Below are 27,446 nucleotides of genomic sequence, written 5' to 3'. Positions count from 1 at the left end.
TGTGTGCTTTCCCCTAACGTATAGCTCCCTAGGTAGTTCTTGATGTATGCCTTCATTAAGATATTTCACCTAGTATTTAAGGAAAATATCAAATTATGGTCTGGGAACTGACTTTTTAGAGCATTAGATTCTTCTAGAAGGAGTTAACTGAAATTTCACAGAAGAATTTTTTTTTTAATTTTGGAATAAAATTACTTCAAATATCTGTTACCATAAAGGGGTGCAAATATACATGCTGGAAAGTCTACAGACATCAGTATGAAAACAGAGAAAACTAAAACAATGCACTAGTCATAACAGGTTAAACAAAAATATACCGAAATCATAGCGATCCTCCACATTTGTTGAATCCCACACCAAACCAAGTGCTCAGTTAATGGTCAAAACAGCCCGTTGTTAGAGAGCAGAGGGCAATCAAACATTGACTAGTGCTTATCATCGGTCTGTAAATGTTTTGACTGTGAGAGGCAATGGTCAGGAGGAGAAACGTTTATGTAGTCCATCATGATCCAGTTCTTCCACACTGGCACAATATGGCCCACTTCAACACAAGTTCACATAATTCCAGTTTGGCATTGTGTGCTGCACGGCGAATTTAGTACAGCACTTTTTACAACCAGTTTTGCTGAGTTTTCCCCCATTATAAGTTTGGTTGAGCAGTTCAGCCCATTTCGAACAGACTGGGTCCTTTTTTTCCATCTGAGATATGGTTTCATTTACTGTCTTCATTTAGTCCAGTCCTTCGACAGTTTATCAGCTGTGGTAAATATTTTGTATGGTCCACGCCCATCCAAGGGGAAATGCACCCAGTTTTACAGAAAATCAATAAGTTGTGATCTTATGAAGTCAGGGTTTTGGTACAATTCAGAACAAGATGGTCAATATTTGGCTCATTTCAACCTAGCTGAGTCTGGCTTGTACTGGCCCACTAAGGTACAATTCAGCATAAAGTTCATTAATCTACTTTGACTCAGCTGATGGGCCTGTGTATAGTGACATACAGAGAAAGGCAGATACTAAAGGATGGACAGAGAAAAGAAAGAAAAAAAGGAGAGAGGTGTGAAATGAACGGACAGGCTTTGATCTGAGATTAGTGTTGGTCTGTTTCAGGGTGAACTTTTATCAGAAAAGCATTGGAGGGAAGGGGGAAGAGTGGAGGGAGGCCAAGAGCCTAAAAGAGGATTTGATACAGAGTGAGAAGGGGAGGGGTCCGGAGAAAAGAGCAGAGAGATTAGTGCCACTCCAAAAATGACACAGGAGAGAAAAACTGTGCAAGGGAGTGTGTTTGAGCATTTCCTTTTGTGTGAGCCAGACATCAAATAAATGTAAAACTGTATGTGTGTGTGTGTGTGTGTGTGTGTGTGTGTGTGTGTGTGTGTGAAGGAGAGAGTGAGACACAGAGAGAGTGAATGAGTGAGAGAGAGAGAGAGAGACTTTGTTTTCAGTGTAGCCACAGAAACTGAAAACACAGCCCATATAATGGGGAACTGGCCATTTCTTCCATTTCAAAAATGAATAAAATTGCTGTGCGTTTTAAAATCAGAGACAGTGTTCAGTGTACAGCTGTGTGAATAAGTTGGCTGGAATGAGTTTTCAGTGTATGGCTCCGTGTGTGAGTCAGATCTAGAGTGTTTAGTGCATAGCTGTTATGCGAGGTTGGCGGTGGGCGGAAGGATGCCTGCTTCACTGAGAATGACAGTGCCGTACTAGGGTCATTGTTCCTCCGTATCCTGGGGAAATGGCGCTGGGACATAAAGGGGCTACCTCAAATCTCTCTGGGGCGGGGTCTCAGAACTGCTCCATCCCCGCTCTACTGTACATGGGGTACGTACAACAGAGTCGGTGCACACTTGCCCCAGCGTGGGGTATCAGAGATGTAGGTCAGATGGACGAGAGGAGGAAGAGGGGGATGATGAAGATGAGAGGGAGAGCGGTGGACATCACTGAACTGGCCGCACTGCGAGGAGCTGGGGTACCTGAGAGAAAGAGAGAGGGAGCAAGTAGGGGAGAGAGTTAGACATCTGATGGGACAAAAAAAAAAAAAAAAAAATCTTTGAATGAATACAGTCTGACAGCAAGGAAATGTTTACAAGCAGACAATTAACAAAGGAACAAAGAGGCATACAGACACTATAGACACAAATGGCAAACTGATAAAGAACTTACCCTGCTCCAGATTAGATTCTGTTGTTGCTGAGAGAGAGGAAGAGAGAGAGGGAGAGAGAGGGACGGGGGGGCGAAGAGATACAAGGGGAGGGAGAGTTATAACATTTGGTTTCTGAACATGATTACTGCAAACCTAACTGTACACTGAAGTAAATATATCACAAATGAAAAGACTGATGTATTTACTATTACAGAAGCGCAAATACCATGAAAAACGACTAACGGCTGCACAACCCAAAAATACATCACAAATGCAGATTTTTTTAAAGGTCAAATGCAAAAGAGAACAGAATGAGAGGTAAGGGGAATATAATATTGAGCAACGGAGAGAAGAGAAAAGAGGGTTCCAAAAGGAGAGAAAGGAAAGAGGGCAGGTTTTAAAAAAAGAAAAGGGGAGAAAGTAAGAGAGGGAGAGAAGGAGGGGCGGCACAAAGAGACGAAGACAGAGTGACAGAGCGAAACAGAGGAAGGGACAGAAGAAAGAAAGTGAGAGGGAGAAGGAGAGGAAAAGAAGTGTGAGAAAAACAGAGAGAGAAAGGCAGCAAGAGGAGAACCTGAAAGAAGGTCAGATGGAGAGGGAGAGAGAAATGGGGAAGGGAGGGTGTTTGTGTCTGGGTGTCATTTGCTCAGCAGGGGGTCGACTAAAAGGAAATAATGGAGGGAGAGAGAGAATGAGGGAGGGGTGAAAGAGTGAGAGAGGACGAGAGAGATGGCAAAACTGCAAAATGTTGCATCCTTGTTTCATCTAATATTTCTCCTCAGCGGTTCAAAGTGTTTTTTTGCTTTTTATTTTAAGCGAGGTTTCTGTTTATGAATACTAGACTACACTTATTGATGAATGGTGCTTTGTCAGAGTGTCACAGTATTGATCCAGTCTGAAGAGGACTGGAGATTTCACAGTTTGAGCCATGGCCAAACAGGACCTATGGACTGCTACATTGATTTCTTTTGAAATTCTGTGTTAAGTCTCCAGGTCAGCTGGATTGACTGACAGCCTACCTTGGCTAGATCAGTCTCCAACGTGCCCCGGAGTGATATCAGAAATCAATAGGTGTAGTTTGATGAACAATATGTTTCAAGTTAAATAAATAACCAGAACACTGTCTAATACTAAACATAAGCATATGTTCATGTATTAACACACACACACATGCCAAACATGCACACACAAACACAAATGCAAACCACATAAAGTACAGGACACAATACAATTTTGAATGGGATGAGTTTTCAGTTGCACATATCAGAGGTAGGGTCAATCCTGAATAGAATAAAAAAACATATTAATACATTGAAATTGGATTTTGAATTTGAATTAAATACGAGAGACAGAAAACTGCAATTAAAATGGGAATGGATCCTTCACAGAAAATTAATTTTTAAAATTCTGCTTCAATTTAATTCAATTTCATGTACATTCGACTTGATGACTTTGACTAAATCCCTGAAAAAATCTCAACAGTATATCAGTATTGAATGAGCCTAATTGGATAAAGACAACTCACAAACTGTATCTGCAGCAAGGCAATAACATTAATAACAATAACCGCTGTATTATCTGGCAATGTAATGTGTGAGAGCTCCAGTATTTTTCAACTTAACATGCTTGCATATACTTAAAATACTCAAACAGCATCATGACAAATTTTGGTTTGTGTTTCAGTTTAGATTAAATTCAGTGACCATGTCACAGACCTATTTCATTTCCTCAGAGCTCTCGGCACTGGATATGAAATATGCATATACCATTACTTGTGGTATTTTCGCCCAAATTTTAAAAGGCCGACTTATATGGTAATGTGAAAATTGCTAATTTTTTTCAGAAATAAATATTACGGTTAAAATCAGAGGCAATGGCCTTACTGAGAGATTTGTGAAGAGAGAGGTTTAACAAAGGTTTGGCACACAAAAAGGCCATGGCCACAAGATGGTTACTCACAGAAAACCATATAACCCATAAACCTCTGAGCAATCAAGATGCAAATGGGTCATACTTAAATACATAACTTCAGTATTTTTTTCATTGATTATAATTCAAAACAAAGAATGGCTTTAGGCTTTATCAGGTACTTTGTTCATGTAAATAAACAACAAATGAAAAAACCAGAAACAATCACCTTGAAAGGAAAACAGCCTGAAGTACTATAAAACATCAATAAAATGTACAACTTCAAACTAATTTTCAGAAGTAAATAGTCACAGTTGCAGCCTAGTACCATAACAGATACACAGACCATACTATATACCATCACAGACCACTTCACAGTATACACCAATACTGCAACACATCACAAGGCCACAGTACTTCCCTGTCCTATGTAATATACCTTCACAGAACTGCTTATAGAATAATTGTATATAATGTTTCATGTCATACATCAAGGCTAAACTACACCCCTGTACTATACACCATACCGCGAAGGACAAGCCTGTACCACACGCCACCATTAAAACACATCGAACACCAAGGTTAAAGTGCGCTGCTATACCATATGCTATACCATTAACGATCAAAACTATACAGCACAACTGCATCACAACACTCACCTGGATAAATTACACCCCTGCCAACTGCACAGCTTTCCATCACACCACAGGGTACACTGCACAGCAGTACTAATCGCATGAGGTCACACAGCGGCTTAAACTTCGCTCTAAAATTGCAGTCATATCATGTATCAAGTTGTGCTGTATAATTCTGCATCAATCAAATCCCATGCCAGGTGAAACAACATTTCTCTATGACAGACAATCATGTTATTCCAGGGTTAACTACACTACTCAACGTCCCGCAGTCATGTCATGGGGGTCCTATCCGTCATGGAGACCGCGTTGCTGTGTCGCTCGGAAAAAAACGACAACGCTGCCTCACTGCACAACGTCTACTTTTCCACGCCGCCATTTTAGACAGACCCGCCACAATATTAAACTGAGCGACCGCGGTCCTCTGTTCATTTCGTACCACAAATGGCATTAACGAACGCGGAAATAAAAAAAAAAAATCCACACTAATTCGTAAAAAAAAAAAAAATAGACTTTACATTACACCAACGATAAACGAAGGAGGCAAAGTAAGACCAGGAAGGAGAGGGAGAAGGGAAAGGTAGCGGGAGGGGTATGAAGTACAGATGGAGAGATTTCTGAAGGGGGGAAAAAAAAAACAAAAAAGGAGAGGGGGAGAGGGACTGCAACCAAAAATGACCATGATAGTGTACTCACAGCAGGAGTGAGAGAGAGAGACGGAGAAAGAAGAGAAGGAGAGAAAAGGGGGGATCAATTAGAAAGAAAGTAGAAATGGCTGTAATGGCTTTTCACAGCAGGGGAGAGGGGGAGTGAAAGAGAGCAGGAAAAACAACAGCAGAATTAATGTTTCGACAAGATGCCTTCGGAAAACAGTGAGAGAAGGGGAGAGGAGCGAGAGGGCACTGATGAAGAAATTGCAAGAGAGACATTTCTTCTGCGGGACATCGCTGTCACCGTGTAGCAAGGTTGTGCAGGGAGGGACTTAAAAGTGCCCTGGCAAGCCAGTGTTGTGTCAATATATTATTAGGTCGTTTGGCTCTTATCAAGCGCAAATTATTGCTGGTGACATTAATACTTTTAAGAAGGCAAATATTGGCAAACACACATATCAAAAACTACAATGGTAGCCTAACGGTGCTATAATTAACACAGAATTGCACAGTACTGTAATTCACACACAGCACAGCACCCCCACCCCCCCACCCCCCCCCCCAATTCCCTCAGTCCTCCCCACAGTGTACTCCCCACAGAGACACTCCCCAGGTCTTTGTGTCTGAGGCGAGTCTTTATGATTCAGGGGCTTAACCGCTGGCGCTAGAGCGAGTTTGTTAATTTATGCTAAAAACCTGCCTAACACCTGTGGGAGACTGGACACATGAGTGACAGATAGCAAAGCTGGAGGGATTACTGTTACAAAATGGGAGAGTTTTCAACTGGACAAAATAAGGGGGAAAGAGGGACCCAGGGAGAGGAGATGGAGGGAGGCAGAAAGCAAAATAAAAAACAAACAAAAAAAAATCTGGCCCCAATACACACACACACACACACACACACACACACAAGTACACACGCTCCACAGTATAGTAGTTGCGGCCATGGCCTTGCAGTTACATGATGTCTAATTTTTAGTACTGCCTACTGTTTTTACCCACTGCACCCCAGTGACATTACAGGAAAATTACTTTCACTATAATTACTTAATTGGACTCTTTTAATCTGCCGTTAGCTACTGAAAAACAGAGGACAGCTCAGGTGACGCTTTAATAAAGTAGCTGAAAAGGATAACAGCAGACTCTGTGGTACCACAGGACCAGAGCTGACACTCAGTGGTTTACAGAAACACCCGCCTTATGTTGCCTGTCAGATGAAAGGGAATCTTTAAAGCCATCATAACCGGGCACGAACAGAGGTGCAGCAGCGCTAAACGTCCCTACTGGACAGTGTGCAGCTGCTCACACCTTAAACACTCACTTCAGCCGGGTTATTAGAACATTATCGCAGGACTGTATACATTTAGAAAGAGAGAGAGAGATGAAGGAGAGTGACAGAAGATGAAGGCAGGAGAGGAGAAAGATGCTGAGGGGGGAGAAAGAGATGGCATGAGGTGGAAAGGGAGAGAGAGAGAGAGGACAAGAAAGATGTGAGAGGGGGAGAGGGGGAGAGAGAGAGGGAGAGAGAGATGGAAGGCGAGCGGGAAGCAGAGAACTGCAGTGGATAGAGAGGAGATTAGTTTTGCTCCGCTGACGACAGATCATAAAAACAAGGGAGGGAGGAAAGAGGAGAAGAAACAGAGAGAGGGGAAGATTAGTGCCACTTGAAGAACGACAGAACACTAGAAAGAGATGGGGCGGGGGGGGGGGCCCAGACGGAGAGGAGGGGAATCCTAGAGTTTAGTCAGGATTAGTTTCGCTCAAGGAACAGGGGATAGGAGGACAGAGGGAGAGGAGAGGCCAGAGGAGATGGGTGATCGCTGTTTAAAAGGGCAGAGTGCGCGCAAAACGGGGAGAGAAAAATTTACATAGACACCAGGGAGATGCAAAGAGGCCTTGCAGCTTTCCATGTGCATTTTTCACACCTTGCCCTTCCTTAGAGACGGCGAATAGTGAAATACATCAATCTGATGAGAACTGCAGATGGAGAATTGTGCAACGGTCAGTTCTGGAACTGTATCGCAACATACTTCAGCTTTCTCCTAAATATACTGATGATTAATGCATGTTTTTACCAATTACTTTAGATTGTTGAATATTTTTACACATTATTCAAATGTTTTAAATCTATTCTATTCCTCGAGGTGCAGTTTTTTTTGCAAAAGCACAAAAGACAGCTTTTTCTTTCAGAAACAATCTATGGTATTTTTTAATTAAAATACACAAGGATTAGTACAAATGACCTATTAAAGCTGGGATGCCAACACATAATTGCACATAATACAAATTACAGAGCAAATTCTTTCATCACGTCATTTGGAATAATTTGTTCATTCATTCATTCACTTGGTAAATACTGCGAAACACATTTCATTAATTTCTCGACTAGTCAAGCACAGAGGAGTCTGAGAACTATCCGAGACTGAATGGATTGAGCGGAGTTCAGACAAGGGTTGTATGGAACGCTCTTGACAGCTACTCCTACACTAACTGACCAGCATTCCCATCTGATGTCAGCTCATTCAGCCGGAAGGTCAACATTTCTGCAGGCTTTCTCAGTGCTAAATCAACTCTGAGGAGATGGCATTGATTCGCAAACACAGCTTAGTGAGCAATTTGTGTCGAACTAAAAGCCCAATGTGCACCATCGTCTCAAATAAAAGGTGGGGAATCTCTACAATAGAGCTGCACGCCTTTACTGAGGGTCGCACTTGTGGTGGTGCTGTAATGACTCTGGCCACCAATGTGCGAGCTATCATGCCGCTCATGCCGATTTCAGCTGCGACGGAGGCTTGAATTTGAGCTGCTAGTGTAGAAGGAAGGAGGGAGGGAAAGGGGAACATACACATCGCAAACACAGCAGTCAGCGCACAGAGAAAGAAGGAGAGAGAGAGAGAAAGAAGGGAAGTGGGAAGCGAAAGAAAAGGAGCACTTTCCATATTTCCACAACCCCCAATGCGACCGTGTGGAAACAGAGAGGACGAAGAGAAAGTGAGAGTAGGATAAAGGTGAAGAAAGAAAGGAGTGGTGAAGAAAGACTGTGCTCAGAGTGTTTACTGTTCACGGGGCCCAGGGAGGGAGGGGGAGGTCTGTGACAGGAACGGAGGGATGAATGGATGGATTGGGATGAAAAGACAGGTGTGCCTCCTGGATTCACAGCACAGTGCGAGAGGGTGGAGGGAGAAAGGGAGGGGGGAGGAGGAAAGGGGCACGCAAACTCACTGCTCCCTCACAGCAGACTGACCCGGGAGCGGAGAGAGGGGACGGAGAAGGGCGAGGGGGTGGCGGGGGAGAGCGGGAAGGATAAAGGGATGAAAAGAGGAGTGTACTCACTGGATTCACAGCACACTGTGACTCTGAGTTTCAGACAGGTCAGAGGGGGTCCCTCCTCTGTGGGCAGAGCTGGGGAAGTGAGACAGAGAGCCATTCAATAATCACTAAAGCAAGACAGCAAAATGCCAGCACAAACGCCTGACGCTAGCATCAAGAGCAGAACCAAGCACTCTGAAAATAATGAAAAGGCAATGGCCTGGTGAACTTATATATATATATATAAATAATATATAATATATTATATATATCACCCTATTGCAAACAGACTCCGGCAAAAGGCTACATATTTAATTTTTGAATTTCAATTACATCAGGTAGTGTGTTTTTAATATACCCCAGCCTGTCTTACATTCCACTTGGTCTATTAGTCTATGCCCATCCCGGCTTTCAAATCATAATCTAGACCTTCGCAGTAATGCCCTTGTCTGTAAGAAAGGGAGGGAGTTCTCCCTCTCTCTCTCCCTCTCACACACACACACACACACACACAGGGCAACAACACCGTGCCAACGTGGAGGGGAGAGGGGGTAACAGAGGATGAAAGAGAGAGAAATGCAAACTGTGCAAGGCCGCTGACATTCACTGAGTCAACACGGAGAGGGAAGAGGCCTTGTCTTCCCAAAGAAGAACAAAAATCCTCTCATTAAATTAAACGGCAGCTTTAATTAAACATTGACAGGCCTGCCCCTCCCTAATAAATCTATAGGTCTTGGAGGCTTTTTTCCGCATTTTCACACAGAAAAGTAAATAACATCAACAAGGACACAAATCCATTCACTCTTGGGTAGAGCATCGAATCAGTAATTTGACCCTACCATTAGGAATAAAAGGCTTCAATATCCAATCTAAGTGCGCACTATGCAACATAAAGCTGTTCTGTCCTGTGTTACATTTCATTTGGCTACTGTAAACTGACCAAGAAGCAGTTAGAGAATTCCGGTAGAACACTTGGGTCTTAAACGTCCAGTACAGTAGAATCCATAAGAATGATGAAATTGCAAAGCAAAAAAAAAAAAAACACCAACAATGCCTCAGGGAAATTAAGATCTTGTTTGCCATTATTGCTCATTTGCTCCCTGACCGGCATTAACACTGAACTACAATACGTGCTTACTGTCCCGACTTCTTTGCCCCAAGCCTGGCATATTACACAATGACAAAAATGTATACAGGAACATTGTGGACCGTCTTTTTATGTTAACAATGCGCACAGAAATGTCTGAGCCCATATTGTGCTCAGACTATCTAGGGGAGGCCATTGTTAAGTTCACAAGAGCTGGGGGCGACACAATAGGGTTTGCACCGTTGTGTGTAAACTGTCTCATGGCCCGACAATACACCATTGTCCAGAGGACCCGAGTAGTAATTTATGCAAAGATTCTCCGTCCGTCTCCCCAGTTCTCTCCCCTCTTTGTCCCTCTTCCATTCTCTTGCTCTCCCCTTTCTCTGGCCACCCCGCAGTCCATCAGCCCCTGCCCATCTCCTGTCCTTTGTCCTTTCTGTCATTCCACGCTTCTCTTGCCCCATTTGTTTTCTCTCCTTTCTTCCTACGAGTCACTCTCCCTGTATTTGTCTCCCTCTTTCTGAACAAGTGGTTTTCTCCTTCTCTAACCACGTTCAGTTTCTTTGTCCCCCCCCCCCACCCCTTTCTCTGTTAGTCATCTTCTCTTTCAATCCTGACAGAGAGAAACGAGAGATTAGCAGTGAAACCGAGGGCACCGAAAGACCGGAAACGCTGTCCATTTTCACACCAGCGATCCATCTTTGCAACTTGGAAGCGCTTTGAAATAACAGGGGAAGAGGAAACGAGGGCGAGGGCAAAGGACACGGAGATGTAGTAAATACACCACTCAGGAAAAGTACACACACGCACACACGCACGCACAAAGACACAGAAGCACACAGAACTCCTGGCATGACTCACAGCTGTAATAGTAGTGGTGCCCTGGCAGGAACTCAAAGCCCAGGGAGAAGGGCGTGAACCTCTGGATCTTCTCCGAGAAGCGCACGGGTCCGAAGGGGGCGTGGGGGCTGTTGCACTCCCAGCGCTTAATCGCCCCCCTCGTCTCCACGCAGCCCCGGAACTGCCCCTCCGCCACCAGGTAGAGCGCCAGGGTTTCGGGGGGAGTGGAGGTGGGCATCCCGGCAGGGTAGTGGGGGCAGTAGATGTCCAGGTAGTCGCTAAGGTTGACCTGGATGGACAGACCTCCTTGAGCCAGCCTAAGAGAGGGAGTACAGGGAATGATGGAAAGGATAAATAGGCAGAACATTACTACGTTCAGTAATGCAGCGGTCATCAAACTTGCGCTTGGCAGTAAACGTGTAAATTATGGGAAGCTGATGAACAAATAAATAATGCATTACAACTGAACAGACTAAAATGAAAGGCTTTTATACTTTTAGACCACGTCAAGATGTGTTTACACTAACCGTTCACTAATGGCTGAGGAGTTACAGCAGCACTCATGTTAAAATATATCAGCTATTGTATAATACGCACAGCATGAAATATTACCTTGATGGCTGAGAACAATGCTTGCATAGTGTAGTTAGCCCAGAGCCAACCCTCTCCCCGATCCCCCCAGATGACATAACTGGAACCAAGGCAGCTCAGAGCTGTTGCTGTATGTCCGTGGGAGGAAGCAGGAAGTTATTGCCAGAAATCTGTTTTCTCTGTGCGTAGGTCTCTGAATGCTTAAAGCCACCAAACAGACTGTAGATAGACTTCGTCAGAGCGTGCAGATGTGCGCTTTGCGCATGGCGCATATTTTGTTGTTACAAAATATTTGTTTCCGCCGGTAACGTCCAGCTTCCTCCCACTGACAAACAGCAACAGCTCTGAGCTGTCTCTGCTCCAGCCACGTCATCGGAAGTTGGGAGAGCGGTCTGGCCGACGGCATTATGAAAACATCACTCCCAGCCATCAATGTAGTGTTCAATACATATTACACAGCATATTATACTGCATTTCACATTATGGATTTTAACCGGAGTTCCCCTATGAGGTTTCATTTTTTAATTATCTCTACAATGGCCCATGGACCTCAGTCTGAGAATTGATGCATTGTTTTTTTTTTTTTTTTAATTTCCTAAGCCAGCAACATGGCAGTTCACTAGACACGCATACCCGCGCCACTCATCTGTCAAGTACAAATACACATCATGAGAATCGATTTGATTGATTGGGTTACAATGCAAGAGCACAGCACGCGTGTAACAAGGTCAAACGCTTCCCATTGTTGATCACACTTTCAAGCACCGAATTTGCAAATAAGCATAAACGAGCAGCAAGAACGCTGGAGAGAAACGACAAAAATTAAGGAAAGAATTACAGCCGCCGAGCATATGCACGCACCCACCAAAGCCCTAAGCAAAGAGTCTCTGATTTTGAGCAAAAAACGCATGACTAGACAATATCATTAGGAAGGCCTTGGTGAATTTATAACCAGCCTCATTTTGACACTCATTTCCACAGCGACTACTGAAGCCTGTGGACCATGTGCACCATTTCACCAGGAGGATCGCCCCCCGCTCCTAACCCTGACAGATACAGAGAGAGGGAGGGGGCGAGGAAGGGAGAGAGGTGAAGATGGTGGAAGGGAGGGGCAGGCAGAGGAAGAGAAAGAGAAGAGGGGGTTCTGTTATAATTAGTGGCCCTAGAGAGCGCCTTGTAAGAGACAGCGAGAAGACAAGATGTATTTTAATTGGTCTTGCTCCACACAGAGAACAGGAGAGAGGGATTGGGGGGGGGGGTAAAGAGAGCGGAAGAGAAGACAGGATGTGAGGCCGGGGCTGCAAGTTCAGGTCTGTCACCGGGGGTCTTTATAGGAGAGCGACAGAGCGAGGGAGGAAGAGGGAGAGGAGCGTGGGAGTCAGCGAAGGGGAAAAGAGCAGGAAAGCAGTGACAGAGTTAAGGTGCCAAAGTTGGAGACTCTGGATGGATGTTCATAGTGAAAGAGTCAGGAGAAAAAAAAGCACCTGAGAGAGAGGGAAAGAAAATATAAGACATAATTGGATGTAAAAAAAGAACTGAAAAAAGTTAAACATTGGAGTAACACAACCAAAATGAGGAAGCTTAAAAAAACCCTTTAAACCCAAAATGGCTGATGCAGGGAGAAGGAACGAAAAAGGAAAAAACAAAACAGTTCAGTTCTGAGCTCCCTTGGATCCCACTTCATGACCACAACAGCATTACATTAACCAGCAACATAATCAATACTAGTCGCAGAATATTGGTGATCAATCAGCCTGACGGGACAGAATTGATCCAGATCACTCAAATGTGACTTAAACAAGCCAATGGGATCAATACAGTGTCTGTGTGCAACACCCCAGAATAACAGCATATCTCAATTAATGATACCTTGGAACGCAGCCGCTGTAACATGAATACGAATCCAGACCTCACAATTAGAGATGTTTATCTAAAAGCCTAGACATTTGAAATGTACTGCATTGTTTTGTAACATAATTACCCATTATTGTCCTGTGAGTTCATGTAGAAGTTACAATGAATGCATAATTTCAAGGACATAACACCCGCTCACATGGAAGTTTTTAGGAGGGGGAGGGGTCAGTCGTGGGCACAACCTTTTAACTTCAAAATTTTAATGTGAGTTGAGCACGGAGGCAACCTCTGGCACCACAGCCTGAAAATATTGTTGAATAAAAAATAAACCCTTCAGTTTCATTTTAGTATCTGTTAGGATTTCTTTTGAAAAGGAGGTCAATTTGCAATTTTATCTTTTTTGTTATTGACAGTAATACTAGAAAATTATAGTTTTGAGTTCTTAAATTTTCATAAGCTACACCTTGGCACTATGTTCTAATACATTAGTCAATTGTTCACCTGCGAATGTACAACGTTACATGAAATTAAACATGAGCATTTCTCAAGGATCTTTCACGTGAGTGTTGTATTCTGAGGGTAAAGATGTAGACAGGATGTTCTCATTCTAAATCCATTTTAAATTCTAAATGGTATGTGCACAGAAAAAAAGAATTTGCTAATATACAGACAGAACATTCACACTGATTTCTGAGTTGAAATTTATTGCTTAGAGACCTTTGATTCTGAGCTCTCTACATGTACTGACCTGAAGCACATACACCGGCAAATGCAAAAACTACTCCCACTCAGAAATATCTAAGTAAATATATAAGTTGATGACCATTTTCCCGAACCAGAAATCTGACCAAAAGAAAACAGACACTAAGTGAAGAGGTTGGAAAAAAAGGGAGAGATGTGGATAACCGTGGACCACGCCCACCTCAATTTACACCAAGCATATGCTATATCAGCCAAGTCTTTAAAATCTTTCATTAGAGTGATAAAGCATTTCTCTGTGTCCCCCTTGTCTTTCTTTGACACCATGTTGCCTGTATTTTCCACCATTTTCTTTTCATAGAGCCTCTGTCTCTCTTTTTCCATGTCCCCCTTGACTAAACATTCACGGGTAATTACAGAAAGGATGTGAGCCTTTCTGAGAAAGATGTCCACCGTCAGTGTCCTGTCGCTCTGCCACTCTCCTTTCCTCACTGAGACAGGTACACCCTAATTATTCCTAAAAGCCTCTAGTTTTGCCAAACAGAACCTCAGAAAAGATCAAACAGAGACCCTACATGCTCCAGAGGTTAAGATGCTACAGCGCACAACACATTTCACACCAGATCTGACCATTATGAGCATAAAATACCATACCATAAAAGAGAAATGATTTAATACAGCACAGCATGTGAAGTTACAGGAGGTATATTTAAGGTTGTGTGTAATTCTCCGGAATGAAATTTATAGGATAGTGCACGATAAATACAGTGTACTTTTTCATGTGAGCAGTTTTTGAGATGCAGATAAATTCACATTATGCCCCATGGCATACATCTATAATAATGCTGATATTACAGTATATAAACACACCCACTTGCATTTGTACAACATCCAGGGTTTTTTGGTTCACTGAACTGTGGTAGGATAGAGTAGGGTGAAGATGTTTTAGTTAATATGTGTTGTGCATCAATAAAAATATGCGCTCCAAAAATGCTCCACAATAAATGTTATGTATGTAGTGGACACCTATTCACAGGACCATTTGAATTTTTTTTAGGTAGTTGAGTGCTAAATTGGAATTACAAATGAATGGATGAAATGGACATACGGTTAGGCAAGGTTTTTCTATTATTTAATTGTGAAATGTAAAGTTAATGAAGCATGCAAAAGAATATAACTGAATGAAGACTTTTTATTCACTCATTAAAAAAAAAAAAAAAATCATATGACACGTTAATTTGTGTGGATTGCTGACGCTGTATAGACTACAATTCCACGATGAAGTCAATATCCTTAACAAAATTCTTTCAAACATAAAATGATTTGGCTTGCATTAATTATTTGAGTGCCTGATAATTGCCACTTTATTGCTTCAATACTGCTGTAGTCACCATTTGACCCCAGACTTGGTGTGACAATTGCCACCTCACTCACAGGTGCCTTGCAGTTCTGCTTCTGTGTTCTCCATTTTCCATGAGGCTCTCCCCGTCTTTCAGAATCGCAGGCAGTGCACACTATGAAATGGCGTTTCTCAGCTCTATTATGTGTGTGTGCGTGTACATGTACACGCACACACACACACACACACACACACACACACACACACACACACACACACACACACACGCAAACAAATCGAGAGGAATTATGACACAGTGACCTTGCGTGAGCGGGTAATGAATTGGATGGCAAATTCCAGGATAGTTTCCTAAGAATATAGAACAGAGCAGTTCTTCTGCCACAGTGCTCTCTGGACAATGGCCATCTCAAGTCTTAATTGCCGAATGAACCAAATCACTGGCCTTAATTGGTCAATTCTACTACGTGTCCAATGGTTATTTTGGCCAATCCAGGAAAGAAATGGACAAGTGGAAACTGACTTCCCAGAAATGATTACAGAAGCACTCACTAAAGCCTGTGAACAGTATCCAGGTATATGGCGCATGGAGAGGAGGAGAGATATAGAGGCAAAAGAGCAGAAAGAGAAAGAGGGGTCAGAATCAACGGGGGGCATGGAAGAGCACTGAGTGGGAGAGGGAGGGTGGAAAAAAAAACAAAACAGAAAGAACATTCTTTCCCAAAGGGTCCCATCGCTTCAGTGCCCTTTCGCTCCATAGGCCATCCCTCCATCACGGAACGAAAGAGGGGAACAGACAGCAGCACCGCAGCGGCCCGGGCCGACGGAGAGAGGGGAGGGAAAGGGACCGCCGCAGATCAATAGGAGCTGATGGAGGGAGCTCCATCCTCCTCTCCTTCACTTTCGCTGTCCCGATCTGTCCATCTCCTCGCGATTTGCATGAGTCCTTTCATGCCTGCGCCTCGGTCACCTTTCTGTCCGCCGTCAACCTTGGCTCCGTCCCCCTCAAAAGGAACGCTGTGGGTGTTGTCAAAGCACTGCTGTACAGTACATGGATGTGACATGGTGGAGCCTGCATAATGCAGGTACAGCGACACTTCCACAATTAACATTCACTCCATGTACTCAACACCGTATCAACCCCTCCAATGAACAGAAAAACAAGGACAGCGCGTACATTAGAACACCGCAATCCATATAGCATTTACTTCCCCCTCTTGCTGTCGAAATAGAGTGGAGATGCAGGGGGGAAAAAGCTGCGAGAAACGAATGCTCTGTTGTGTCTAAGTGACCTATCAGGCAGTCGCAGATGAACACGTATTCAGCAGCAAGGCTGGCCATCTGTTCTCCCTCTCCCAAACGAAGGGAAATGTTTCACAGGAAAAAAGTGCTTTTTTTTTTGCATATCTGTTGGACGATAGGGATGGAATCTTGGTCTCAACCCTTCCCAGATTAGAGCAAAGATTTTTTTTTTTCTTTTTTACCTCCAATAACCTTTTTGTGAGCCAGTTTCAGCGGCCAGGCTGTGGTCGCTGAATCTGTACACGGCCAGGCCAGGTCGGACTTTTTCTGGCCTGTTTGCGCCTGACCCTTGGTACACATCCTGTCAGGAAGAGGTTTTCAAGGGCCCAACAGCATTATCGCGTACTCTGCTATTTTACTTTATTGTTCCAGTGGGATTCATAGAGGTTTTGTGTGTCTGAATTGATCCGTTTTATTTAGCTGCTGGCGCTTTTTTTTTTTTTTGGACTCACTGCTCAGCTCTCTGGTGTTTGGCTCAGTAAACTTAGCTCAAACGGCGTTTTTGCAGGGATTCTATTATGGGGGCTGTGTGAATGCAGCCCTGCCTCGGCATACGCTGGTCAGAGTTTGAAAGTTTGTGTATGTATGTGTGTTACACGTGAAGGAGTGTGAGTGTGTCTAGCTGCGTGAGTGTGTGTGTGTGTGCGCATGTTTGCGCATGTGCAGGCAAATGCATAAGTGTGTATCTGTGAGAGAAAGCGTGGGCGTGTGCACACGTTTATACGCGTGTTACACGTGAGCTAAACAGTGTGAGTGTGTAAAGCAGCATGGGTGTTTGTGCATCGGTGTCTTAGTGTATGTGCATGTGCAGGCAAATTTATTAGTGTGTGGATGTGTTTGAATGTGTGTGTGCGCACGCGTGTGTCTGTGTGTGGCACTGTGGGTCAGCCTGCTGTTAGCGGGCCTGGTTAAGCGCTCCTGTCTCTGTGGAGATTTAAGCGAGACGGCCTGGTTCATCTCTGCTGGAGTTGCTGGCTGCACTCCTGAGAACCTGCAGGAGCGTTTTTAAGTATTCCACAAAGAAATTAGCCGGGCCCTTTGGTGTCCATTTTTTTCTGGCGCAAGACAAATTTGCGAGCCTTTGCTTCAAACGCGTACGTCCTACAGCTAGACAGCCGTGACTGGCGCTGCGCTCTGACGTGGGGCTGCCTGGGACGGAGGTACCTCTGGCTCGCGTTTCGGCTGGTTAATCCTGCCCCTGTTCCGTGGGAGTCGGTGCGACCAGGCCATCTGCAGGGAGCGGGAGTTTTCGGTTTTTTCTTTGTGGTGCGTGGAACGTGGCCAGGGCCCGCGGTCTCAGCAGCCTAATCCAGTGACACTGATGTTGAGACTGCGGGCCCTGCCTCGCCGTGTTCCAAGACCGAACCGTGCCAGCTTTCACACTCTTCGCGTTGCTTCAACCGACTTCAGAACCCAAACACTTCGCCCCCTAGCAAACGCTCGGAGGAAGTCAAAGCGAAAGAACTGGAGGCTAAACGAAGCAAAGGGCTCTTCCGAGACCTATCGAACACGCCAGAAATGGTCCCTTATTTGTGCATTGAGCATGCTCATTTAACAAGGGTGTGCAGGGAGTAAACAGGGTCAGAGGTGCAGTGGTCTGGGAGACAGCCAACCCCTAACTGGGATTAAATCCAAGCCCTTACGCCACCCATTGATCACAACTTCCAAACCTAAATTGGCGGCTTTAAGTCTCAACCTGTCATATGGGGACAAGCCCAGAGCTTGTCATCTGCTTCAAGGTGGCAGAGAGATAGCATGAGTGTATCTATGTGTGTGTGGATATGTAGGTGTGTATGTGTGTGTGTTTGTGTGTGTGTATGTATGTGTGTGTGTGTGTGTGTGTGTGTGTGTGTGTGTGTGTGTGTGTGTATCGGGGGGGTTAACCGATTTGTATTTTGGCAGAATTTTTGACAGTCCAAACTGTCTCATTTGGCACGGCAGAGCAGAACAGTAGTTAGGCTGCCTGGACTCCAAATTTGAGGCTTGCGGGTTCCAAACCTCAGGTGGAACAGCCTCTGTTGTCTCGCGACGCGCCCTCATTGTTCTCGACCCGGCTCCCTCCGATGAAAAGCCAGCTGTATAAATGGGTTAGGGAGAATGTGAGGAAGACAGTAAAACGTGTGCGCCTGGCTGGAAAAGGGCGCCTGCTAAGCAAATAGGTAATAATAATAAATCAGTCCTGAGTTCGGAATTCATCATGAGAAAGTGGGTCACGGTTTTGATGTTGTTGGAACTCTCTTTCTCTCTCGCCGTGAGGTCAGTTTCCGCACGCCAGCCGCACCGCCGGCCCGCGCCTTCCCCAGGTGTGTGCCGCCACTGACGCCTCTGGGGTTGTTAGTGTCTGAGCGGCCTGCAGCCCTGTGCATTGGGGTTGCGAGCCCTCGTTTAGAGATGTCAGGAAAACAGGATTCAGCGCACAGGAAGGGGCTGAATAATTTAAGAGGGGCCTCCTCGAGGAGGAGGCCGGCCGCCGCTGTCTCTCCGCCCGATTTGGAAGGCTGCCCCCCTCCTTTGCCTTCTCTTTCTCCACATCCCTCCTCTCCCTGTTTCTCTTCCTCTCCCTGTCACATTCCGCTCCGTCTCTCTTGCCCCCCCCCCCACCCCTCCCTCCCTCCTCTACTCTCTCAGTGTTTATTTAAGCACTTTCACGGTCACTGCATTGTAATCTCATGGGACAAAACTGCCCTTTTTCTCTCTTCCTCTCTCTCTCTGTTATCCTCTATGTCCCTGCCTCCCTCTCTCCAACTTTCTCCATCATAAATTTTCAAATTCAAATTCAAACGTGCTTCATTGCTATGGCACAAAAGAGCCACCCCTCTACAGCAGAAGGCTTTGATATCAGCAGGGTACAGAGGTGCCCAATGCTTGCACACTAATGCAAAAATGACGATTATTTTAAACATATCAAAAAATATAACAACAATCATCACCTCATCATCACCATCACTGTTAACTGCATGTCTTACATACCTACATGTACCTGTTCATCTATCACGTTCTTTATCACCTGCTTTAACACATTCTCTCTTCTTTTGTCTCACTCTTCCAGTCCTGTAGAACTCAGAGATGCACTTTTTTTTTTAACCAATTGAGGGTTTATGGCATCCCTTTAAAGCGGCTATGGTACTAGCACTCTTGAGCCTTCTAGGCCAAATAAATCACATTTTCCGCATAAAACTGAAATCCACAAATGAATTCTACTTGGATTTGAGCATTATGGTTGTGAAATAGGAAAGCATGACATACGTGAACTGGAAGTCATTTATTTAATATGAAGCCAGTGTCAACACTGTGCACCACAGTGCACAGAATCACATTTAATTCTTTCCTCATGATATTACAAAATAACTATATCCCCTTAACATAATGACACTTCCAAAAACATGGTACGTAGTTACAGCAATGAAAAACACTATTACTATTGTGTTATTAGCTTAAACATTGAAAGGCCAATGAACCAACTGTATTTACGCAGCAGTCACTTGGCAAGGGAGTCAATCGACAAGTTTGCTGAGAAAAGGAGGGAAAATGGAGAGATGTATTGATGGGATGGCTTAAGGAAATACTGAATATGCCTCGCCAACCCGTGAACACATTTCTTCTGTTTTAATCCTTTGTCCTGAAAGGAAAAGAAACTGCAAGCTTCAATATAATTTTTCACCTTAATGATGTCACGAGTCACTCACTGAGTGTTTGGAAACACAGGCTGCGCACCTAATTACTCACTGAAACTGATTCAACGATTTTAATTTTATCATCAATTGTTACCGATCTGGAAACACTAGCACAAAAAACAAATTAACGAATGCCAATGTGCAGTTGCTGCAAATGAACACACTTTTTCTTTTATTTTACCCAACGGACAGATGCAGTTACATTGCTTTGACAAATGATCATAACTTATATATTCTTGCTAGCAATTTTAAAGCTGTATTTCTTACTTAATTACTTCTGTTAATTTGTACTGGATTCCTGATGAATTGTGCAGTACTGAATCTTTGGTAATTGGCCATTACTGTTTCCATTTTGTGTTGTCACCCCTTTTTTAAAAAAAAACTTCATTGTTATCTGTCCTATCTGTGTAAGGCTGAAGGTCCATAGCCCTGAGAAAGAAATCCACCAGGAGCAGAATTTTTTCTAATGTTAATAAAAAAAAAAATTAAACACAATATTTAATGAGCAGTCTGCCCATAGCAGGCAGGGCAGAAGAAAGACGCTGTGGGGGAGGCAGAGTGGACTCTCAGCCAGGGGTAACAGCAAACTAACTAAGATTATCAAACTCACTAATCCACTTTCATCAAGCAATACACTTACTTCTCAGGGGTGTGGCCTGTAATGATTTCAAGATTAATCTGGTTGACATTTGTAAGAATGACAGAATCTGTAGTTGTACCTGAGCTGACATTTGTAAAATAATTTGTAAAATTTGTATTCAGTTGTATGTATGTATGTATGTATGTATGTATGTATGTATGTAAGTGTGTTTCAGGTTTTTCTGGAGAACTGTAAAAACAATGTCAAATGATTTCATACCCTGGATTGAATTAATCACTTAATAATTATTTATATATGGAGAGCCCAGCAATGGTTTCTATTTACATTCAATTTATATAAATAGAAAAGGACATGGAACAATTTCTGATGGAAAGAATCCGAATATGCAGAGAGTAGGTCTGTTTCACGGTGCAATAGAGCCTTTGGTTTTTAGCCTTCATAAAAGACGATTTTGTGGAATGTACACGTTAGATATATCACTGAATTGAATATGCAAGAAAATCACTTCCAATCCATTTAATCAGTAATAAATATGACATCAGTTCTAAGGACTTAGCCTAATTCTACAATCAAAATTAAATGGTTTGTGCCTTCTTTTCCACATTCCATTTTTTTTTTTTTTTTTAATTTAAAGGGGATTTTCTTCAGTTACAAAAGCTATCACTTAAAAATACCACCATGAGATGTTTCTGATTCACGGAGAAGAGACCCCGAAAGAAGAGGAATAAAATGAGCTAGCACAAACTTAACCACATTTCAATGGGCCACTTTGACTGATGGTGCATGACAGATTGGAGGGAATCTAAACAGAGAAGGAGCACATCAGATTCACAACCAACCTGAAATTCATGCGTTTCAAGTTACTGCCAAAGCAACTGAAAGAACGCACCCCGGCTCAACTGTGTGTTCAATGGCACATGTAGACCCACACTCATGCGAATAGAACTTCACACATGAGACACACATGGTTGTGAAAGAACCTCATTGGAGACCTCCAAATTTATCTTATTCAACATTCCATGAACTTTTGGGGTCAGAACACCCCCCCCCCTCCCCCCTCATCCTTTGACTGTGCAAATTAGACAACTTACACGGTCAACAGTAAAACGTGACATTTTCAGATAGGGAGCATTCCCTCCATGTCTTTCTCCTGCGACTTACAAGCATTGGGAGAGGGCATTTTCTCAAAATGTGTCCTGACATTGATAGTAATACCTTCTGACACCTTTTTTTCTCTCTCTCCCTCACCCTCTCCCTCTCTCACCTTCTCTCCCTTCCCTCTGGGGTTTGCTTGCTGTTTTGGGAGTTGAAATCTTTTGACTCCCTCCCTATCATCCCTTCATAATGCGTTTTCCATCCCTCTCTTTATCCACCGCCGGAGTAATGGCTTTTGCGTTAAAGGGAATGGAACAGTGGGCAGAACACCCCCCCTCCCTCCTATCACAGAATGGCAATGGCAGGCTTTCCCAGAAAAAAAATGCATGTGCAATTAATTTGGAGCACTGGTAGGTAATGGAGAGAAATTAAATTAATGGATGAAGCCCTTTTAAATTAAAGGGGAGAGACAGCAGACCGTGATTCACACTCAGGCTTGCCAACCTCATTGTCCTGGCCTCCTTCTCTCCCCTTTCTGTGTCTGTATCCTTTTTACCTCCACATCACCCTCCTTCTAAATCACGGTGCCATATTGACACAGAGATAAGAAGCTGAACTTCAGACTGACGTGCACTCACACAAATCAACACGCTCTCAGACATCCACCTCAAACACACACACAGAAGCAAACAAACTTGCACACTATGCCCCTCTCTGAAAGCACGCACGCACGCACACACACACACACACACACACACACACACACACACACACACACACACACACACAGCTAAGTAGTGCTGTGTAGAGTAATGTGCCCCACTGAACAACACTAAAAGAAGAGTTCCATGCTACCTTAACTCCACTGCACACTGTACTGCATTGAGCTGTACCGTGCGTCTCTATACCCTGAAAATAAGTCTGCACGGTACTACCCATTCATCTGGCAGATGTTCTGCTTTAGTCCAGCATCATGTACAGTGCTGCCCTGTCAGTGTGGAATCTGCTGCTCTTTATTTGTCATTGTTGTCCTGCAAAGCCCAGGGGCTCCTAACATGAGCACACAAGAATTCCAATAAGTGAAGAGAGAGGAAAGCCCAACTCAAACAGCCGGCTGAAGTGGGGTTAGAGCCTAAGAGCTCAGTGCCAGACAGTGAAGGACAGGCGAGAGCGTGCTTGCAGAGACAGCATCATAGAGACAGCAGGAGCATGCCGGAGAGCTGCACAGGGTCCCCAGAGCGCCAGCCAGCAGCTCCTGAAAAGCACAACCCTTCACTGGGTGAGGTCTTTCCACCGGCTCATTCACTCTGATGAACAATATCCATTTCAGAGGGCAGTCGCTGGCAAAATGCTGCCAGGTGACTGAAATATGCACAAGCCTCATGTGCAAATCTCATCTAATGCTCCTTAGGGGGCTACTGGTCCGGCGGAGGCACTCAACAGCGGTTGGGAAAATACAAGATCTCAGTGATGTGACAGACCTTTCAGCATGTACATCAGACACTGCACTTTCACACCAGTTCATATCCGCAATCGAAAAACCCAAAAATAATACGCTCCAGGTATAAAAATAATTTAACTAAGTGTAATGCATCAACAGCATATGAACTAAAGCCAATATCACCAATATGCACAAAACTCTTCCACCTCTATTCATCCTCAGGTTCAATCTAAATAAGAATGCACTCATCTGGGATCACAGCGACCTGATGAATATAAATTTATCAAACATTTAGCAAAAGATATACTTAATAGAGTAAAAAAAGGGTCTTTCTATTCAATAGATATTGTCTTCTGATTCAACTTTGAATGTCAAATTTGAGCAAATATGATATTTTTCAGATTTGTACATAATTTATTTCAAGTTCTGTGACCATGAATTAATGATAATTAAAAATCTTTGATTTGAAAATTTCTTAATCTAAGCCACATAGTGGCAAGATCAAGCAAGTGTGATTATTCCTCTACAGAATATGGTGGAAACATTTTACTTGCAGGGCTCACTGAACACTTAGCATGCATGTCTGCCTAAAATGATGCCAGACATCATTACCAGAGAATTTCCAGAGGATGCACACAACACAACTGGTTGCAACGTATGGAAAACTTATGAATAAAAATCAACTGTTTTACATTTCGATTACAATGACGTCAAAGTTAAAACATTTTTTTCATGCAATTCTCCGATACTTCAAAACCCAGATTAGTAACTTTAAAACCTGTTCCAGTCAGGGACAGATATGTTCTTACGTCAGTTTGAGAGATCCTAAGAGGGCCATCTGGATACAGAAGTCAAGGATAAAGCACATATACTTTTTAAATGCAGTTTGTGTCTAATGTTTCAATGCAGTTACAGGATTATTTACTCCCAGATTACCATCTTGTGTTGGTTTGAGGGTAAACGTTGTTCACTTGCATGGGTGGACATTTTGGTGCATAATTTGCACAGTAACCACTGCAATTACAGATAAATCTTCATGGATTTTTTTGTTAAGAGGCACTCCATTGCCATTCATCTTGTACAGAATGGCCTTTTTGTATTTATAATTCTCATATATTCTAATAAACTGAGGAAATTACACCTGATTGATCAGATGGGATAAAAAAACAAAAACTTTCATGTCAAAAATGGAAAAGGATGCGCGCACGCTAATGCACGTCTGTTTTGAGCCAGCTCAATGAACTGCAGTATTCACCGCATTCTCCTGACTGCATCATTGTTTCACAGAAACGGATACAGTGCCATTCAGCAGTGAGAAACATTGATTCCTATCCAGTCACTGAAACACATTGTTTTCCAAGGAAGGGGAAATAAAGCTGTATACAGACCGAAGGAGAATGCTACATAATTCACACAGCACAGCACAATGCTGTAATGGAAATGATACTGTTAGAAATATGAAGGTTTAACACTCCGCAGAACAGACAATAAGATGCGAAAGAGAGAAAGACAGTGAAGCAGAGGGAGAACAAAGGAGTGATTGTTTGAGATTTCTATTTGTTACCAGGAAGGCAACAAAATAAAACCAAAAAAAAAAAAACAACGTAATTATCTCACTCTGGATATCTTGATTACAGTTCACAGGTTTCCTAAGTTAATTATTTGCAGAAGGAAGGACAAGATTAAGGAAGACTTTGAACAAATTATGAAAGTCCACCCAAAATGTGAGATGCATTTAGAGGTGCAATCACAGCTTCTCTGATGGAGCAAAATTAGAGGGTTTTAGCTGTCAATTTGAATATCCATGTGCCTGGGTAAATCTGTGTCTGCACGGCTGACTTGTCGAACGGGTAGAATGGGTGTGTTTGTTCGTGTGTTTGTGTGTGTGTGTGTGTGTGTGTGTGTGACTGATTTCGTGTGAGGCCATAATAATCCTGACAGTACCCAGAAATATAACAAAGGCAAACAAAATGGCGAAATCCTTCCTTTCCGAACACAACTGTCTTATAGCTCCTCAAGCGTTCCATTCTTCTTTTATTCACACTGATAAAAATATGTGCATGGAAGTAGAAATGGCACTGAAATCATCACAGGCAAAAAAAAAACCCCACCCTAATGAAGCACTACTGACAGGTGTGTGTTTTTGAGAAGGAAGGAGAGCAGGGGTGAAGGTGAAGGCTACTGAGACAGTGACTACGAAAAAGGTAACACAGACTTAAGCAAGCGAGTGGAAGAGCCGCATATTATTTCAACAAATGACATTTGCTGCCCATGAGAAATGTGCCCCAACTTGTTGAGTTGGTCACATGCACACTACAAGTAGAGAGCAAGAGAGGGAGAGAAAGAAAGGGACTTAAAAGCCATCTTCACTGTATTGTTTAGAAAAGAACATTTCATATTTTGAAAGGAAAAAAAATAAATAACGAGAGAGGAAAAAAATCTAACTGCTTTCGCAGTTTGAGTGAGAATTTAATTTTATGTTGCCGGCATTGATTTATCCAAATGCTACTTATGCTTAAGAGCTTTGGAGACAAAGCTCTTTGTCATGCCATTAGCATCTAGCTTGTGACAGAAGTGTAGCAACAGGCTCAGCTCACCCTGGTTTTGACTGTGGAGATGTAAGACAGGGGAGAAGGGTGCAAAGCAATGGGGAGAGAGAGAAAGAAAAGGGCTACAGCAGGAGGACAGAGACATGAGGCAGGTTCTGGCTGGGAGAAAGATTGCCACAATTAAGGGGAACAAACACACCCACCTGCAACGCGTTGCTGTGCTAAACCTCACCACAGCGAAACGCACAGCGCTGTGCTGCGTGGCGGGCAATTCCGATCCACGAGGACTGCAACGATTCTGCTTTCTGTACAATCTCTGATCATAATTATTATTGATTGCAGTCCTCGTCTGAATTGTAAGTCAAATCACATACGATTCTCTGCATTCTTTAGTTGCTGATGTAAAGGTCGATGAAAAACAGCAATGCCTGCCTTCAAGTGCCAGAATTGCCCATTTCCTGGTGGTGGAAAAAGTGTTCCTCAATGCTGCACCCAGCTGGGCTGCAAACCAGCAGGTTTTATAGCTCTCCTGCCAGCAGGCAGTTCAAGAGAAAGGAAAATGTCAGGACTTATACCCAATCAGGCACCCAGTTGATTTAACTAAGTAATGATGACAAAAAAGTACAACAACGAGCCAGAAACCTTTTAGTCCAACATGACCTAAACTGAAGGACACCAAATGCTGCATTTGCGACCGGTGCTGCAGGGACGTTGCAGAAGTCTCCGCAGGCTGCAAGCCCAAGTGGAACGCTAATGGTGCCAAACCCTTAAGTGCAGTGCTACTCAAGACTCAGTGTTTGTTAAGGAAAGCCCACACCCACGTCAAAACGCTCAGGAATATGACCCGCTTTACTACTCGGGGCTCTAAAAACTGTCAAATAATGTGAACCCCAACGGTTCTGACAGGCTCCTCTGTCAGCCGCCTTGGAAGAAATGTTAGGTTAGCCTGTCAGGCCTTGACATGAATGACAAACATAAAACGTGTAGCGCTGTGGTAATGTGCTGTGCATGAGGGGAAAATATAATCAGAGTTCGTGCAGTACAAACGGCGCTTTCTCCTCTTGCACTGACTCACGCGTATCCAGCACCTTTAAGGAGAACACCGCTGCACTGCCTCTTGTACCTGAGCAAAGCACTCGAGTTTATGTTAAAGTGTAAGAACTGCAACAGGCCATCAATGGGAACCAAAAACATGAGTTAAAAAAACCTCTTGTCTAATGTGAGGTGCACCCCTATCCGCTGCCTTAAATTATAAAGTTCTTTACTCTCACATACTTTTAACAGCTCGGGCCCGGGCTTACCTTGCGTTTGTACTGTTCCAGAAGACAACGTGCCTCTTCGCCAGTGCAGTCGAGACTACATGGAGCATGAAAACAGTCGTCCTCCAAACCGTGGAAACTCCAAGTGACCAACGCCAACCCATAACGACCGCCGGACGATGCTTGTCTCCGTGTCGATTATAAGGAGGTGCTTTGGTGGGAGCTTAGTGGGGGGGTTGGGTGAATTTTAAGACAGGTAAGGTAAACTGTTGAACGAATTTGAAGAGGATGAGTAGGCTACTCCGTGCAATCACTACCAAAGTTAATTACGTTATTTACGAAGGTAATTTTTTTCTTCAGTGAGTTCAATATATACTATCTTGTATGTGCTGCCCTTGCCCGCATCATGTTTTACTTACAATACGTAAAATAGTCAAAATAAAGCACAT

The 27,446-nt window shown here is 43.5% G+C and overlaps 1 protein-coding gene across 1 annotated transcript; it reads right to left on the bottom strand.

The window, feature by feature from the left end:
* Nucleotides 1-1,417: 1,417 nt before the first annotated feature.
* On the bottom strand, nt 1,418-27,221 carry si:dkey-246i14.3 (ephrin-A4). The gene is made up of 5 exons (XM_036539374.1): nt 27,040-27,221; nt 10,597-10,892; nt 8,673-8,741; nt 2,167-2,193; nt 1,418-1,976 (listed from the first exon to the last, which is right to left on the bottom strand). The coding sequence occupies exons 1-5, from the start codon at nt 27,159-27,161 to the stop codon at nt 1,882-1,884; spliced, it is 609 nt and encodes a 202-aa protein (XP_036395267.1). The 5' UTR covers nt 27,162-27,221; the 3' UTR covers nt 1,418-1,881.
* Between the last annotated feature and the right edge of the window lie 225 nt (nt 27,222-27,446).

This window comes from Megalops cyprinoides, chromosome 10 (genome assembly GCF_013368585.1).
Source record: "Megalops cyprinoides isolate fMegCyp1 chromosome 10, fMegCyp1.pri, whole genome shotgun sequence".
Lineage (NCBI taxonomy): Eukaryota > Metazoa > Chordata > Actinopteri > Elopiformes > Megalopidae > Megalops > Megalops cyprinoides.
This window is presented reverse-complemented; position numbering and strand designations above follow the sequence as displayed.